The sequence below is a fragment of the Phocoena sinus genome, chromosome 1 (genome assembly GCF_008692025.1).
Source record: "Phocoena sinus isolate mPhoSin1 chromosome 1, mPhoSin1.pri, whole genome shotgun sequence".
Lineage (NCBI taxonomy): Eukaryota > Metazoa > Chordata > Mammalia > Artiodactyla > Phocoenidae > Phocoena > Phocoena sinus.
This window is the reverse complement of record NC_045763.1, coordinates 25,282,356-25,299,228: the sequence shown is the minus strand read 5'-3', so window position 1 is coordinate 25,299,228 and position 16,873 is coordinate 25,282,356. Positions and strand designations below refer to the sequence as shown.

The 16,873-nt window shown below is 57.9% G+C and overlaps 1 protein-coding gene across 9 annotated transcripts in view; it reads left to right on the top strand.

Moving 5' to 3' along the window:
- The first annotated feature begins 1,217 nt into the window (after window positions 1-1,217).
- Window positions 1,218-16,873, top strand: part of COL16A1 (collagen type XVI alpha 1 chain) — a 51,195-nt gene continuing 35,539 nt past the window's right edge. For 3 of the 9 annotated variants that reach the window (XM_032647774.1, XM_032647754.1, XM_032647718.1), the window contains exons 1-27: window positions 1,224-1,727; window positions 3,298-3,404; window positions 5,335-5,409; window positions 5,517-5,634; window positions 6,492-6,615; window positions 6,929-7,195; window positions 7,813-7,893; window positions 8,076-8,201; window positions 9,005-9,058; window positions 9,342-9,368; window positions 9,916-9,951; window positions 10,966-10,992; window positions 12,105-12,167; window positions 12,437-12,478; window positions 12,603-12,647; window positions 12,744-12,779; window positions 13,155-13,217; window positions 13,592-13,636; window positions 13,721-13,816; window positions 13,995-14,033; window positions 14,655-14,699; window positions 14,841-14,876; window positions 15,376-15,486; window positions 15,893-15,928; window positions 16,157-16,192; window positions 16,268-16,378; window positions 16,746-16,790. In XM_032647774.1, coding sequence (XP_032503665.1) covers window positions 3,332-3,404; window positions 5,335-5,409; window positions 5,517-5,634; window positions 6,492-6,615; window positions 6,929-7,195; window positions 7,813-7,893; window positions 8,076-8,201; window positions 9,005-9,058; window positions 9,342-9,368; window positions 9,916-9,951; window positions 10,966-10,992; window positions 12,105-12,167; window positions 12,437-12,478; window positions 12,603-12,647; window positions 12,744-12,779; window positions 13,155-13,217; window positions 13,592-13,636; window positions 13,721-13,816; window positions 13,995-14,033; window positions 14,655-14,699; window positions 14,841-14,876; window positions 15,376-15,486; window positions 15,893-15,928; window positions 16,157-16,192; window positions 16,268-16,378; window positions 16,746-16,790 — 1,857 coding nt within the window. In that variant the 5' untranslated portion in view covers window positions 1,224-1,727; window positions 3,298-3,331. Of the gene's footprint in view, window positions 1,728-3,297; window positions 3,405-5,334; window positions 5,410-5,516; window positions 5,635-6,491; window positions 6,616-6,928; window positions 7,196-7,812; window positions 7,894-8,075; window positions 8,202-9,004; window positions 9,059-9,341; window positions 9,369-9,915; window positions 9,952-10,965; window positions 10,993-12,104; window positions 12,168-12,436; window positions 12,479-12,602; window positions 12,648-12,743; window positions 12,780-13,154; window positions 13,218-13,591; window positions 13,637-13,720; window positions 13,817-13,994; window positions 14,034-14,654; window positions 14,700-14,840; window positions 14,877-15,375; window positions 15,487-15,892; window positions 15,929-16,156; window positions 16,193-16,267; window positions 16,379-16,745; window positions 16,791-16,873 lie in introns of all 9 variants that reach the window. The other 6 variants (XM_032647746.1, XM_032647698.1, XM_032647727.1 and 3 more) reach the window with 5 other exon arrangements.

Here is a 16,873-nt window from a genome sequence, read left to right as displayed (position 1 = left end):
CGCAGCCCGTATGGGCAGGCGGAGCCAGTGCCTGCCCACTCCTCAGGCCAAAGCTCCCACCCCTCCACTTCCCGCCTGCTGAGCTCAGCGCTTCCCAGGCCCCACCACTGTCATAGCCACATCTGAGCCAGTTCTGCGCAGGGACCACAGTGGCCAGCGTCTCCGTGGCCGTGGTTGCGGGTTTCCACTGACTCAGCGCCTCGGGCTCCAGAGGCGGGAAACCCCAGGCCTGCCCGCCCCTCTGGCTAGATGGGGCCACAGGGCTATGGCTCCACCATGTTGCTTCTCCAGGAAGCCCCCACTCCCCCCATCAGGGCACTCCAGGTGCTCCCACCACACGCATTCCTACCACTCAAGGGCCTCTTGAACCTACCTCTCCATAGTTCCTCATCCTTGGGGCCCAGAAATTTGTTTGCTGCCTCCAGGGGAGACCCTTGGGAGGGTCACCTTGATCATCCCCCTGCCTCTGGACAGAACTGGACACATTACCTGCTTCCTTCTCCTCCAAAATCCAATCTCTCATCCAACCTCAGTTCCTCTCGGTTCCTTGGGTCCTGAGTATAAAGCAAAACCCTCTCCATCGCTGGGCTGGTCCAGTCTCACCCCCTCACCGGCTGCCAGCGTCCACGATAATAATGATAATAACAGTGAATATTTGTTGAGCTCCTCTTTTGTGCCCTTAGTAAGCGCTTTTACAGACTAACTTGTTTCCTGCTCACAATCCTGTGACGTGTATGCAGTCATTATCCCATCTTACAGATGAGAAAGTGGAGTCATAGTTAAATAGTAAGTTCAAAACCACAGAGCTAGAGCGGAGGACAGGGATTTGAGCCCTTCTAACTTCACGGAGTCAGTAGGAATAAGGGGACCCGCTGGGTTCCACTTGTCTGGAATTGAGTCCAGAGCAGAAGGGGTTAATTTAGCTCGCGAGCGAGCACCCACCCAGGCGCGCACACACACCCCAACTCCTGGAGGGGGCCCCCTCCCCCCAGTTCAGACGGTCAGAGAACAGACTAACTGGGAACGTTAGGCTCAGAAACTGGAAAAAGCTGACCAAGGAGGCTTGGGTAGCCGCCACGTCACGGGTGCTGCGGAGCTGGGGAGGAGGGTCTCCATCCTCCCCTCCCCCCAGCCCCGCCACCCTTCTGGAGGCCCAGCGAGGGAAGGGGAAGGGGGTGGCACAGGGGAGGCCCTTCAAGCTCCAGGCCTGGCTCTTAAAGGGCCGGACTCCCCGCCCACCCGCCTACCGCCAGAGCCCCTTGCAGGGCAACTCCGGGCACGCAGGGTCCCGCCTTGCTCGCTCGCTTACCTGGCGCGGGGCAAGTGGGAGGGATGGGCTTGGGAGCGCCGCCAGGCCAGGAGTGGGCCTTGCGTCCTGCCGCCTCTGCCACCGCTGGAGACCCCTCCCGGTCCTCCCTCCCTCCTCCTGCCTGGCGGGCGGGTCCAGCTGTGTTCCATTAGCGGCCCTGGCAAGTCCCCAGCCCCCTGGAGCCTCCCCCTCTTCCCCCACCCGGAGTGGCCGGCAGTCCCCGGCAGGCGAGCGGGCATGCGAGCGGGGCAGCATTCAGCCCCAGAAGCTCAGGACAGGGGAAACTGGGGACCCGAGGCCGGCCAGAAGTAATCGAGGACCTTCCAGCGGGTCTGAAGAACCCAGGCCCTGCTTCCCGCGGTTCGCTGCGTTGGGCTGCCTGGATTACACAGTGAGGTGGTGGGGATCCCCAGCCACGGTAAGTGGGGGTGGAGCGGGTTGCCTCGGGCCTCTGGACTGAAGGGCCCCGTCTGCCCCTGACTTGCTGTGTGACCTGGGGCAAGAGGCATCCCCTCTCTGGACCTCAGTCCCCTTCTTTAAAGCAGGATGAGCTCTACCTCCATTGCAGTTCTGACTCTCCCTGCCCCCAGATCTGTGCCTTCATATATGGACGGGGTCATCTCCTCGGAAGCTTCTCTCTTATCCCTGGAGCCCCCTGCTCTGGATGGGGCTAGAGGAGTGAAGTCGAGAGGTCAGGAGCAGGAAGGGGACAGGGAACACATGGAAGTTCACATGCATTCACATGCCTCTCACAGTTGCCAGTCCTTCCACTGACTGGCAGGAGGGGGAGGTCACGATAGGGTTTGAGAGATAGGATGTGCATGCCACCAGAATGGGGGATGAATAGGGTGGGGGAGCAGTTCTGCCCCAGGAGGAAGGAGATTGGGGTCCTATCTCCAAATATATTGAGGCTAGGGGTCCTTCCTGCTCTCATTCCCTGTCCAGAACAGAGGGAGGGGAAACAGAATTCCTTTACAGCTGGAGGGAATGAGGTCAGACTTGCATAAGAACTTCCCAACAGGAGGGCCTATGGAGAGGTAGTCATAGGCTGGCTGTGTGCACGTGTATATGTACTAGCTGGTGTGTCTAGGTGTACCGTGAACGTGTGTCTCTGTGACCATGCCTGTGTGCAGGTAGGACTGTACGCACACACGGGCACAAATATGTCTCTGTGTATATGTGCCTGTGTGTCTGTGTGTGTCATGCTGACACATGCATGACTGTGTGCGTGAGCGAGCTGCCTGTCTCGGGGGAGGCTGGATGATGTATGGCTCTGCTGGCCGCTTGCTGAGCCCGCATGGATTTATCTGGGCCCATCCATCGGGGTTTAATAAACTAAAAGACGAGCATCCATCATCAGGGGAGGTTGGCAACAAGGTCCTAAGCCCGTTGACCTGTTCTCCCGTCACCCATGGGGGAGGCTTCCTTGGCTCATCAACCCTGTGATGCCTTCCAGGAGACTCAGCCCAGCTGTCAGCCCCTGACCCTGTGGGTGCCAGACAGGGCCGCCTGGCTGAGCTGGATGCGGCTAGCCAGGTGCCAGGCTAGCATATACCTATACAGTGCACAGGTTGATAAAATATTGAAATACTTCCAAGTGTCTTGGCAAATAGCCTCTGCCTCAAGCTTCCTCGCTATCCCGAGTGACCTGGCCTTCTAGGACCCTCTAGATCTCTCCTCAATCCAGCAACTGTCCACTGACGCAGCCAGATGCCGCCTGGACCTGCTTTCAGCGCTCCAGCCAGCATTCTGCTCTGGCTGGTCGGTGTCCGTGCCATACCGGTGGTTAAATATTTTGAATATCACCTCGGCCCAAATCCTAGCCCAAGGCCTGCGGTTGGGCCTCTGAGGGGGACTGACGCCTGGCTAGACCTCCTGCAACCCCAGTACCAGGACCTGGGCCCCATGGGCTGGTTGCTGCTTGCCCACGTGTGGAATTCTGCTCTGTGAGCTCAGGAATCCACCTTCCTGCTCTCTATGGTTTTCAGGTGCTGTGGCTGCGGCCGACTTCTTTGGACCAGGATGTGGGCATCTTGGGCTCCTGGCTTGTGGCTGCTCAGTCTCTGTGTTATCTGCAGCCATGAGGCAGATACAGGTGAGATGACGTGAGGATCAGAGTGCCATAGGCCTGCCACTGCCTCTCTGAGGTGTGGGGTCCTGTGCACGTATGTGACCACGGGCCTGGGTCACGTGGGCATTTATAGGAGAGTCCAGAGGCTGGGCTCAGGGTGGCCTGAGGTGTTTGCACGCATGAGCCAGTGTGAGGTGAGCTAGAGAGGATGTGTGTTTCTGTCTACATATTTGTGTGTCTCTGGGCCTCTCTGCGTTTACATCTCAGAGTTGCTGTGTGCATCTGTACATACTCCCGTGTCTCTGTGTGTGGGAAGAACCACCCACCCTAATACATAGACCCAACCTGTGCCCCAGCTGCTGGTGGGGCCAGCGTGGTGGGCAGGAGCCGGCAGCAAGCTCTCCCTGCAGAGGGATGCTGCGTATCCCCAAACGGGCCAGGCCTCCCCAGTCCTTGCCCTGGTGGAGAATCCATCTTCCAGCCCACGTGCTCCTCCTCCTCCACGGCGATCTTGGATAAAGGGGCCGCCTCAAGGCCCAGACGCCGGATGGGACAAAGGGTGTAGCTTTCCAGGGCCCAAAGCCAGAGGAAGTTGACCAGGCAACTTGCCCTGCCCTGCTAGGTGCCCTCTGGCTGTGTGTCTGAGCAGAAATAGAACTCCTAGAACCCCAGATCCAGCCAAAAGAGGCAGAAAAACCAAGATGCAGATGTGAATGGGGTACATGTGACTGTCTGTGTGTATACATATGTGTTTTTGCATGTTGGCATATATGCCTTACTATCTTCTCCCTCACCGGGTCCCCTGGGGATTGGGGCAGATAATTTCAACATCTGTCAGGAATTTGGGCCCGTTGCCAAGGGGTGAGTCACCCTTTGCTGCTGCTGATGGTAAAGACAGTGAGAGTTTTTCTGGACAAACCTGGGGGAGAAAGATTCCAGGGGGGGTCACTGGGCCTAGGAATCCAGGATTCCTTCTTCCCGCCAGGCATCCCAATGCCCAGCTTCTAGGAGCTGTATCCACCGGCTTGTCCCAGCTACCCCATCTGCATTGATTAAAAGGTTTTTTTTTGATTCTAGCCTCCATCTCTCCTGTTGTAGCACTCTCTCATTACTTCTGCTCAATCAGCCCTAGAGAAGAGGCAGGCGCATGGCTGCCTACCTGTCCCTTAAGGGTTTTGGAGACCTGACTAAGCTATCCCCTTCTGCACGAGCCTTTACCCCCTTAATATACCCTGTCTGGAGCCCCAAGGTTCTGGTGGGTCCCTTGAGCTTGTGGTCCACTCAGGCCCTCAGTCTTTTCTCACAGTTTCATAATGTAGTTATCCAGGTGAAAAGTCAATCTGTTGACTCAGACTTGTGTCTGGCCTGCTTGTCTGTTTTGGCTGTGGAAAGTGGAACCCCACCCATTGCTGAGAACATGTGTACCAGCAGCACATGGCATCCCTGGTGGCACAGGCATCTACAACTCACACATGTGCAGACATGTGCATGCACTGGTATATAACCCAGTGTGCATGGACCTGACGTTTCCTTGCCCCTGAAGTGCTCCTCTGTCTCCCACTTGGGTGTATGTTGTGGAGGGGGCACATGTATATACACAGCTCCCCACCCCCATCTGAGCTGTAGGCCTGCCCAGAGTTTCTTTCATTCTCTTGCTGGCCTGGCCCCTGACTTGAGGGTCCTAGGGAGATTTGGGTTCTAGGAATTCTGATCTTGCTCTGCTATGAACTTACTTAGTAGCCTTGGGCCAGGCCTCAGTCTTCCCATCTGTGCATTGGCTCCCAGGGTAGCCAGGGTCAGAAGGCAAAAGGTGAAAGCAGCCCCAAGGCAGAGCCTGGGTAAAGATGCAGTGTGGGGAACATGAACTTGCTCCGCCCCAGGTTCCCCAAGAGCCCGGCTGTGCAGTCACCTCAGCCTGAGTCCACCAGATGCCCCACTGCCAATTCTTTTCCAGGGGAGCGGTGCCCACCTTCACAGCAAGAAGGACTCAAGTTGGAACACAGAAGCGACTTATCGACCAACGTGACTGGTGAGTGCTCATCTCATCCTGTCGTCTCCCCTCCACCATCTTCCTGGAGTGGCCAGTACCCCACTCACCTTTCCAGCTGAGCTTGTCATCTGCTGTCTCCCCTAAAGGCTTCGGTCTCATCCGCCGACTCAACCTCATGAAGATATCTGCCATTAAGAAGATCCGAAACCCCAAGGGACCTCTCATCCTGCGACTGGGAGCGGTCTCAGTCACCCAGCCCGTGCGGTAAAGGCCCCAGTGTGACCGCTGGGAATCAGTACTGACCTTAGCCACACTCCCAGCAACTCTGCATGTGGGGCCTAAGCTCAGGGGCACCCGTGGGTCATTGTGTCCTGCTTCCTGTCAGGAGTCAGCCTGGTCTCCACTCCTGGGCCTTGCAGGGCGTGCAGAGAGAAGGGGACTGGCAGGCCCACCCTGTGTCCTTTCCCCAACTCTGGCTAGCAGTGGGTGAGGACAAGTCTGCATCCTGTGGGCACCATGAGGACTCCAGGATGGAGGAGGGAACCTTCAAGAATTGTGTGTGTGTGTGTGTGTGTGCACCCACACGTGTGAAGTCCGAACTCCCACAATCCCTGGGTGGTCTGGCCCCTGTTTACCTCTCCAGCCTCATCTTCCAAAATGTTCCCTTTCTTTCTTGCTGCTCCAGTCGTGCTGAACCTGTTCATCTTTTTTCAGTATTTCTTTCCCTGCCCAAGGCCCGGTTATTCTCCCCAAGGCATCCTGGATTCCTTGGAAGCACTTACCACAATCCTAATGAAATAGTGCAACAGTCATTCTGAGGATCCTTTGTTTATGGCCTTACCTCCCGCATCACCCCGTCAGACTTGAAGGCTCCCTGAGGACAGGCCTCTTCTCTGTGTTTTCACCCCTGTTACCCCCCGCAGCCAGACCCGCCACTGGCACATAGTAGGCCCTCAAGAAACATCTGTAGAATGAATGGATGTGTATATGTATGTGTGTGGCAGTTTGGAGGTGTGTGCCTGTGCGTGTGTCGTGTAGGTTCAACAGTCCTGAGGGCCCAGGGTGGGCAGCAGGTGGTCTCTTACCTGAGCCTCAAGGCACCCTCCCTGCTTTACCCCCAGACGTGTATTCCCTCGGGGCCTCCCCAGTGAGTTTGCCCTGGTGCTGACACTACTGCTGAAGAAACACACCCACCAGAATACGTGGTATTTGTTTCAAGTGACCGATGGAAATGGGTACCCGCAGGTGAGCCCGCCCCCCCCCCGCTCCACCCCCATTGCTCTTGGCCATCGAGCAGTACCAGTCCATACCAGCTTCTGTCCCAGCTTGTGATTTCTGGGGCCTCCCCGCTCCATCCCAGTGCCCACCCTCAAGGCCACCCCCACCCCACCTATCCCATCCTCTTAGGAGGTATTGCTCTGTGACCCCAGCCAGCTTTCGTCCCTTTCTGGGCCTCAGTTTCCCCTCCTGTGAAATGAGCTTGAGAGCCCTTACCTTTGTCATGCTGTGGCTTGGGGGGCTCTGATTCTCTGTCCTTGCCTTTCCCAATTCCACACAGATTTCCCTGGAAGTCAACAGCCAAGAGCGGAGCCTGGAGTTCCGGGCCCGGGGCCAAGATGGCGACTTTGTGTCCTGCATCTTCTCAGTGCCCCAGCTCTTTGACCTGCGTTGGCACAAGCTGATGCTGAGCGTGGCTGAACGCGTAGCCTCTGTGCACGTGGACTGCACATCAGTCTCCTCCCGGCCTCTGGGGCCCTGGCGACCCATGCAGCCTGTGGGCCATGTTTTTCTGGGCTTAGATGCTGAGCAGGGCAAACCTGTCTTGGTGAGTGCTAGGTCAGGCGTGGACTCTGCTCCTACTTTCTGGGAGCCTGAGTGAGCTCCCAGGAACCTATATCTGACCAGGGCTTTCCCTTGCTCAGAATCCTCTCATGGTTCCCCACTGACCTCCAGATGCAGCCTGAACGTATTAACCTGGCATTCAAGGTCTTTCATGATCTGGTCCCTATAAATGACTGCAGCAGCATCTTCTGTTCCATCTTTCCATGCAGCTTTTGCTCTGGTTGATTCCATCCCAGACATCCATCTCACCTAATACTTTCACACCACCAGCCTTTGCCTATGCTGTTACCTCTGCCTGGAATGCTTTTCCTTGTATACCTACCTGCTGAATATCCACTGGTCCTAAGGCCCAGCTTGAATGAAATCTCCTCTTCCCCTCTTCCTCTGGGCCAAAGCGAACATTTCTCCCCCTTCTCCCTCTTTCTTTCGCATATAGTTTTGTTTTGCTTTTTGTGACAGCTGTATTCTTGATGGTCTCCCAGGCCAGACTGGAAACCTTCTGAGGTCAAAGTCTGGGATGGAGCCATCTCTGTGCCTCATTAGGGGCCAGAACTCAGAGCTATTTGCTAGAATGAAGTGACACTTGTGTGTCCCCTGCAGTTTGACCTTCAGCAGGCACACATCTACTGTGACCCGGATCTTGTGCTGGAGGAGGGCTGCTGTGAGATTTTGCCGGGAGGGGTGAGTGGCCTGGCCCCAGCACAGCTGGGAGGGGTTGGGGCACTGTCCAGGGACACAGTGTGCTGGAGACGGAGGACCAGGAAGGCGATGCCTAGAGATCTTAGGATGATGAGTGGGTGAAGTTGGGGGGGGGGGGAGTCTGCCTTCTGTACTGACCCCAACCCTTCCCCCACACTGGGCAGTGTCCCCCAGAGACCTCCAAGGCCCGCCGGGACACGCAGAGCAATGAGCTCATCGAGATCAATCCACAGACTGAGGGCAAGGTCTACACCCGCTGCTTCTGCCTGGAGGAGCCGCAAAACAGCAAGGTGGGTAGGCAGGGCAGGCAGACATGGGCATAGACAGGCACAAGTGGGCCTGCCCCTCCCCTGACCTGACTGGGGCCTGACCCCAGGGTCAGTTGACCATGTGCCCCGGGGCAGGGAGGGCACTGGAAGCCCTGCTTCTTTGCTTCCCACCCCTATCGGATTCTGGTAGGCAGAGAGACAGCCCACTGTAATACCCTGTGCCTGCCTGCCTGCTGGCATTGAGAGTTGTGCCCATCTAGCTCTGGTACTACCCACACCCTCACGGGTACCGTCCCAGACCCTAGTGAGGGAAGGACCAGGCTGGCACCCAAAGGCAGTTTCTCCAGGACAGGGATATCTGGGGTCAGAGGCCAGGTGCCACACTGCTTGCCTTGGGGCTCACTCATTGTCCTGGGCTCAGCCCGGGCAAGTGCCAGGCTGGTTCCATGCCCAGCACCATGGCCAGCTGCCCTGCCTGCTTTAGGTTCTTCAGGGGCGGCAGGGAAGCCCAGTGCCTCCCGTAGCCCCACACCGTGGCAGGGCAGCCTCCCTGCCCGCCGGGCATCTTGCCCAGCTTTTGGCTGCAGGAACACAGGATCCCATTGATTCGTGGTCTTGTTTTGTCCGACATCACGTGGGTGGGGTGAAAAGGAAGGGGGGGGCCTGTTGGGGTGCCAGGGGCCTGAGCAGGCTCTTGATGACCTGGGAGCTGCCGGATGTCAGGCTGAGGCATCCTGAGGGCCCCCCTGCCTGTGGGCCCCTGTCTAGTGTGGGCCCCAGAACTGCCCCCTCCTCAAGATTCCCCCCTTATTCTGTCTGCTCAGGTGGGCGCCCAGCTGACGGGAAGAATCAGCCAGGAGGCAGAGAGCGAAACAAAGGTAGAGACAGTGCGTGGGCGGAGGAGCTGCCCTCCCTGCCCTCCGTAAACCCCTTGAGTAAGAGACTCTCAGCCCATGCTCTTCCCACCTGCCCCCACTCTCCTGGACAGAGCTTAGGATTTGTAGGTGCCAGCTCTGAGAAGGAAGGATGAACGGGAGCGAGACAGACAGTACCTGGCACTATCTAGGACACCTGCTTCTGGTGGTTCTTGGGTAGGGGTTTTGGAAGCAGTGCTTTGTCCCCTCCATTCCCCACCCATTCTCACACCCTCCCTCTTCCCAGGTCCACCAGGAGACAGCAGTGGATGAGGTAAGCCTCCCATCTAGACTGGCAAAAAGAGCTTGGTTGGAAAGGTGCCAGCATGAGCCCTTCGGACAAGGTTTTGGTGCCCTGGAGCCTGGGCATGGGGGTGTGGGATGACCACACAGCTCCCAGCGTTCCTTGGGGACCTGATGCTGGACCCTGTCTGCCTGCTGCTTCTCCTTAGGAGCGGGGTGTTCAGCCCTGGACACTCCTGCTGAGTTGGCAGCAAATGGCCACGGATATCTTGGAGAGAGCCCAGGCCTTGGCCATGGGACCCTGGATTCTGGGCCTCACTCTGCTCCAGCATGCTGTGTGACCCAGGGCCCACTGCTATTCCTCTCTGGGCTTCAGTTTCCTCATCTGAGAAATGGCTTGGCTCTGGGTCGGTGGCAGTTGAGGGGCGAGGCCTGTTTGGCAGGGTTTCCATCTTTATGCTCCTCAGCTCCCCCCAGACACCTGTGATGCTCTTGGTGTGTGTAAGGGGGCCAGTGGGGTGGAGAGGGCTGGTCCTGGGCTCGCAGACCTGACCTCCAGGCCCATTCTTCCTTTTCAGTGCCCACCCTGTGTCCATGGTGCCCGGGAGAGCAATGTGAGTGAAGAGAGAGTGTGCTGGGTGGGGTGGACGGGGCCTGGGAGTGGGCGTTGCCTAGAGGTTGGCTTGGCGGCTTCCTGGTTCAGGACAAGGGGGTCTTTGTGCACTTTCACACTCTCTGCCTGCCCACTCCCCGGAGCTGGGTTTGACCCACACCCGCAGTCCCACCAAGCCAGGGCCCCAGGGAAGGAAGCCTCATGCAATGTACTGGGCTCCAGGGTGGAATGGGGCCGGGGTGGCGGCTGGCAGAATCAGAGCCTTGGTTGCTGATCCCAGCTTGGCACTCCCCACAAGGACTCAGGCCTGCTCTGCTTGGAAGTCTTACCATGTCATCTTACAGGCAGAGAAGGGGAAGGGCTGGCTTAGCCCAGCATGGCCCCCCAAACCACATGTTGGCTCAGGGCCTCCCCTCCTATCCCTCTCTAGCTGGTCCTGGCCCATCCTCCCTCTGGGGTCCAGAAGGACAAGGGAAAGGGGCTCAGTGCGAGCCCAGCTGGTACCCAACTGCGTCTCTTCCGTGGGCAGTATGAGTCACCACTTTCCCACAGCCTGACATTCTGCGTTGACATTCTGCATTGATCCACAAAGGGCACAGCCCCCGCTCCCCTCGGCTCTAAGCCCCTGGCCTTGGGGGACATCAGGAAATACCCCCTCTGCTGACCTCCCCTGTTTTCGTCCTGTCCTCCACCAAATCCAGTAAAGCTGATGGTTCCCAGATATGCAGGGGTTACCATGGCAACCGAGCAGCCATGTTATCCTAGCAACTGCGGGGTGGAGCTAGCCAAAGCCAGGCAGGTTAGAGAAGGTAGGTCAAACCCCTCCGTAAGTTTGACAGCTTTGGGAAATAAAATCAGCATGCTGGTTGGCCTGGGAGACGTAGCAGGGGCTGGGGTTTGGGCTGTTGGTTCAGCCACCCCTGTGTGACCCTGGCTAAATTGCTTGCCCTCTCTGGGCCTCTGTTTTCCTCTCCCTCCCTGAGGTGATTGCATCCTCTCTCATCTGTCCCCTCAGGTCACAATTGGTCCCTCTGGCCCCCAGGTGAGTCCCAGATGGAGAACAGGCCACCTCTGCCCTCTTCAGTGATGCTAGTCCATCTCACGGCATGTGGCCCCTTGGCTGTGTGTATATATCAGGGCTACCCAAGCCTGCATATATGTGGGGTGATTAGATGTGTGTGTGTGTGTGTGTGTGTGTGTGTGTGTGTGTGTGTGTGTGTGTTGGAGACAGTAGGGGGTTGTGTGGATGTGAGGATGTTAAGAACTGCCCTTTTCTGAGGGCCTACTGTGCATCAGGCACTGGGCTACCCATTGACACCATGACCTTCCTGAACCCCCTCAGGCATCTTGCAGGGTGGGTACTATCATTTTATTTCAGGGAAAACTGAGGCCCAGCTGTGCCCACGTGGGTGACTGGTGTGATTTTGTGTGTGTGTGTGACTACGTGCATTTCTGGATACATGTTTGCACATGTGCAGGGGGGTGAACCCATACACCTGTGGCCTGACAGGATCACAGAGCTTGTGGGTGATGTGCAAATGTGAGATTGCACACTTCTGTGTGCCTGTGAGTATATAACGTCATTCTTGGAGCCACCTCCACGTGCGTGCTAAGTGGTGCACGCTTTACGTGCAGTGTCACATTTCTTCCTCACCGCAGCCCCTTGAGGTAGGTGCTGACATGAATCCCATTTTATTGATGAAGAAACTGAGGTTCAGACAGTTCACATAACTTGCCCTGAGACACATGCTTGTAAGCGGTGGAGGTAGGATTTGAACTCGGGCAGCCTGACACTCACCATCATGGGTGTCTTCCACTGCACATGTGTGTGTCCACGCACATGTGTCCCTGTGCCCCTGGGTGTGCTGTGTGTGAGCTAGCATGCTTGGGTTGGAGTGTGGGAGAAGAGATACCTTCTGCCTGAAACTACGGATTTGCCAAATATGGTCTTTTGGGGTGGGAGGGACAGGCGGATGAATGCGTATGGGATCTATATGCTGTGTGCGTGGGGGCTGGGGGGGGGCTGGGGCAGGGCTGTGCTCATTTACACACCCGTGTGTGGTGGATGCGTGGAGAAGACCAGGATGGGGAGAGCTTCTTCAAGGCTCTCATGTGCTCCTCTGGTCCCAGCCCTTGCTTTGGTCTCATCCACAGAGAGGGAAAGGTGAGCAGGGCCTGCCTGGTCCATCAGGACCCAAGGGAGAGAAGGGAGCCCGGGTAAGTGCCCCGGCCATGTCCACGGCAGAACGTTCCCACCTGTGCCCTGGGGTTGGGCTGGAATGTGAGCCATCATCCCATCATCTCAGATGGAAACCTGCAGCCTGGTCCAAACAGGGGATGAGGGACAGGGTCTCTCTAGGGGTTAGTGTGCGGAAACCTGTATCCTCTAGGGGCACCTGCGACTATGGGATTCTCGGGCCCATCCTCCTCAAAACAGGTCTAGGATGGCTCCCTTGGGAGGCTGATCCCTTGCTCCCTACCTCTAGGGCAATGACTGTGTTCGAATCTCCCCGGATGCCCCGCTTCAGGTAAGGCCTGGAGGAGAGGCCTGCTTTAGGGCCAATATGGGGTCAGCCCCTGAGGAAGGGGCTGTGCCCTCAGAGCCCATGGGGGTGACCCTGGGCCCCTCTCAACACCTTATCTCCTGTTCAGTGTGCAGAAGGCCCAAAGGGAGAGAAGGGGGAGTCGGGAGCCTTGGTGAGTATGGGACCAGAGACAGGGCAGGGCAGCGGGGTCCTGGCCAGCCTCCCCCTCCTTTCCTCACCTCTCTTTTGTGTCCCCTCCTTATCTCAGGGACCCTCAGGACTCCCTGGCTCCACAGGCCAGAAGGTAATGGGCCAGGATTTTGAGGGGTGGGTGCCAGGGAGGTCTGCGAACCCTACAGACAGGAGGAGGGAGGTGTCCAAAGTCATCCTAGGGGATGGTGTCATTGGGCCCAGAGCTGGTAGTACTCCCGAAGCCTCCCAGTCCTCCTGCCTTGTCCAAATTCCTGCCAGACCTGGAGAGAAAAGCCACAGACTCCCTGAGCAAGTGGCCTGGCTGGTGGCAGTTCTTCCTGTTGCCTCCCCTCCTGTGGAGCCATTTCATCTCTGGGGAGGCTGAGACCACGGATCTAGAAAGCAGTTCTCCCTCCCCAGATGGAGCAGTCCTGACTCTTCTAGCCCCTTCTCTCGGCCCCAGTCACTTTGCCTCTTCCTTCTTCAGGGCCAGAAAGGCGACAAGGGAGACGGAGGCATCAAGGGCTTGCCAGGAAAGCCAGGCCGAGATGTACGGTGCTTGGGACCCTTCCTCAGCACGATCCCCACATCCCTCAGCACGTGGTCCTGAAATGCTGGACTATAAGCTTCGGAATCTAACCCACTACTCCGCTCAGACGGAACAGAGACCCAGGGAGGGGAGAACTGTGCCCCAGGAGGGGGCAGAAAAGGGCCTGACCCTGGGCATCCTGACTCCCAGCCTAGGAGCCCCTGACATCCAATGTCCTGACGTTAACATCTAATGACCTTGGGGCACTGGGTGAAGTCAGGCTTTGGGACAGGGCAGGGAGGGTGGGCAGCTGGGCATTTACACGTCCCAGTGGGGCTGCTGTCCCTGGGAGGTGCCAGGCCTCAGCCATTCTTAGACCCTCCCCCTGCCCACAGGGCCGGCCAGGAGAGATCTGTGTCATGGGGCCCAAAGGGCAGAAGGTGAGTGTGGGTGTCTGAGGGGTGAAGAGTGGGTGATGGGGCTGAGGCGGTAGCTCTCTCATACCCACCTTCTTTCTGTGCCAGGGAGACCCTGGCTTTGTTGGGCCTGAGGGGCTGGCGGGAGAGCCTGGGCCCCCTGGCCTCCCTGGGCCCGCTGGGATAGGACTTCCTGGGACCCCGGTGAGTACCCCTTGCCCCTTCTGCCCTCCTCTCCTCAGAGACCCTTCTCCCTCCTGGTCGGGGGTGGGGAGGTAAGGCTTGGTCCCAGGGGGCCTGGTTGGGGGAAAGGGCCAGAGTGGATCTCACTGTAATGTGAGGGCCCTGGGGAGCCCCTGCCTGACCCTGTTTCTGCCCTCAGGGGGACCCAGGTGGCCCTCCAGGCCCCAAGGGAGACAAGGTAAGTGCAAGCAGGAGCAGGGGCACATGCGGGAGGCGCCCTGCTTAGCGGGAGGAGAGAGGAGAATGGGGCTGGGGTGGCCGGGGCAGCAGGGACAGCAGCGGGGAGGAGGGAGGTGGCCGGCATGTTGGGGAAGGGGCTAGGGGGCTGGGCCCCGCAGTGGGCAGTGTCCCCATCCCAGTGCTTGCTGACGTGGGAGCCTTGGCCTGGGTTGCAGGCACAGGGACGGGCAGGCCTAAGTCTGGTAATGACCGGAGTGGCCTAATTGGAGGGCCCAAGCTCATTTTAGGGCCTTATGCCTTGACAAGCAGAAAGCCCTGGAAATGTCTTTCTGCTGTGGTTCCTCTGGGGTCACCCGTGTCACCTCCAAACGTGCTGCACTGGGGAAGGGGCACATAGAGGCCTCATGTTCTCCCTTCCTTTGCAACCAGAAGGACTTGGGTTAGACATGGAGAAGGACAGGCAACAGGAAGGGAGTGTTTGCTGACAAAACCGACTGAGAGGAGATGGGAGATTTGGCGAGATTGTCCTGCTGTCCAGAGAGGGAACTGGATGGCAAAAGGGTACATGGGCTGAGGTCACGGCCAGAAGCCTCCCCCTTAACCCTTCTTCTGACCACAGGGCAGCTCTGGAGTGCCGGGAAAGGAAGGTCCTGGTGGGAAACCTGTGAGTGGCCCCAATCTGGTGGGGGAGGGGAGCTGCTGCCCACCATGCCCAGGCCTCGTCTACCAAGTCCTCCAGAGAGAGAGGGGCTAGGTCCTCGGGCCCTCTCTGCTGTGGCACTAACGCTCACTGCTTCTCCAACAGGGGAAGCCAGGGGTTCCAGGGCTGAAGGGAGAGAAGGTGAGTCCCAGGCTTGGTTTCCCCAGGTTGGGATGGGAGGGCAAGCCTCTCTCTGAAGGTGACACTGAGCATCAAGGGCGCTGGGCCTGTGACCCTCCTCGGGGGACCCCCACCCCTTCTTTGTTCCTGTGATGTGCGTGTGATTACTAAAGGGCCTGGCTTTGGAGTTACACAGACAGGTTCAAGTCCCACCTCGACCACGCACACGAACACAGCAAGTCAATGAGCTTTTCCCTTTGCCCAAGTTGTCATACTTCTAAATGGGACACAGTGATTTCTTATGGCTTGTTGTGAGGATGTAGTTTTTTTTTTTTTCTTTTGAGGATGTAGTTTTTGATGTCCAGGAATCGTAAGCTGAATGAATGAGTCGGTTGAACGGAAAGCCCCCTCAGTGTTCCAGCTGTCCACTTGGCCCTGGCCCACCCCATGCCTAGAGCTCCTTGTCTTTCCCAGGGTCTTAGCCCCAACTCGTCCATTCATGCTCTCTCCCTTCTGCTAGGGTGACCCCTGCGAAGTGTGCCCAGCGCTGCCTGAAGGGTTCCAGAACTTTGTGGGGCTCCCTGGAAAGCCAGGGCCCAAGGGAGAACCGGGTGTTCCTGCACCAGCCAGGGTGAGTGCCCAGGGTGGCCCTTGTGGGACTCCACCAAAAAACCAGGGGGCATAATCATGGAGAGGAGTTGGGCAGAGGGGCTGGAAACTTCTCATGGCCATAGAGACAGTGTGGGCAGAGAGTCTAGGCTCTTAGCTCCATGGGGGTGGGGGCTGAACCATAGAGTTTAGGGCTGGGCTAGAAGGCCACCCCAGGTCTCCATGGCAACCAACCAGGGTTCTCCCAGCCAAAGCTTAAGATGCCTTTTGGGCAAGCTGGGGTGGAGCCAACCCTTATAGTGAGTGAGATTGTGCCCTCCTCCTGGGATTGGGTATTGGTTGGAGGTGGAGGAAAGGAGCGGGCAGGGCTGGGTTATGGTCCTGGGCTGGACTCTGTACCCCACTCCCTCACAGACCCTTTTTTTCAGCAGGGCCTGGGAGCTGGTGGACAAAAGGGTGATCGGGTATGTACCGGCACTTCTGGCGGGGTAGCTTAGCCTGGCCTTATTTCCTCCATCTGTCACATGGGTTGATGAGCCCCGGCTCTGGGGTGCTGACCTTGAATCCCCTGGGACCCCTGGGTGTTTGAAGCGTTTGTGGTGTGTGACATTGCTGTCCTCATATATGGCTAGGAAATTTGGGGTGCCCCAACATACCCAGTCTCTCAGCCCATAAACCTTTTCTCCCTGCAGGGTGACCCTGGCATCCAAGGCCTCAAAGGAGAAAAGGTGAGGGACCCTGTTCTCTGGCTGGCGCCTTCTGACTACTGGGAGCCTTTCTGATCCCTTTTCTTCCTTCCGCAGGGGGAGTCCTGCTTGTCCTGCAGCTCAGCCATAGCAGCCCAACATCTTGGGCCCTCTATAGGGCCCAAAGGAGATGTGGGCCCTCCTGGCCTCGGTTTGCCTGGCCTTCCGGTGAGTGACTGCTGCCTCCTAGCCAGGCCAGGCCAGGCCAGGCCAGCCCTTCTTTGCCACACTGGTGGCCTCCCTGGCTCCTTAGGCTCTGGGTCTCAAGGCAGAGACCAGGAGGGAGGCCCTGAGGCAGGTTCTCCAGGCCTGTAGCCCGGTGTCTCCCTCCGCCCTTGCACTGCCCCGGGACTCCCTCTTAGAACCTCTGAGTGCCCATCTGTATAACAGAGGTAGTTGTCCAGCTACCTGCAGGGTTGTGGGATTTGTAATTCTGAGCTGGCCTTTCTCTTTCTGGGTGGACACTGGGACCCATGGAGTCTTGGAGGGATGGGAGTGGGGAGGATGCAGTGACTGTGACTTGATTGTTTTTCAGGGGAAAGTTGGGGCTCCAGGGCCAACAGGGCTGAAAGGAGAGAAGGTGAGACCTGGTTAGATGTCAGGAACACCGGGGTCTTCTTGGCCGGGAGGCAGGGGAGGGGGTCCCTGGACGGGGAATAGGGA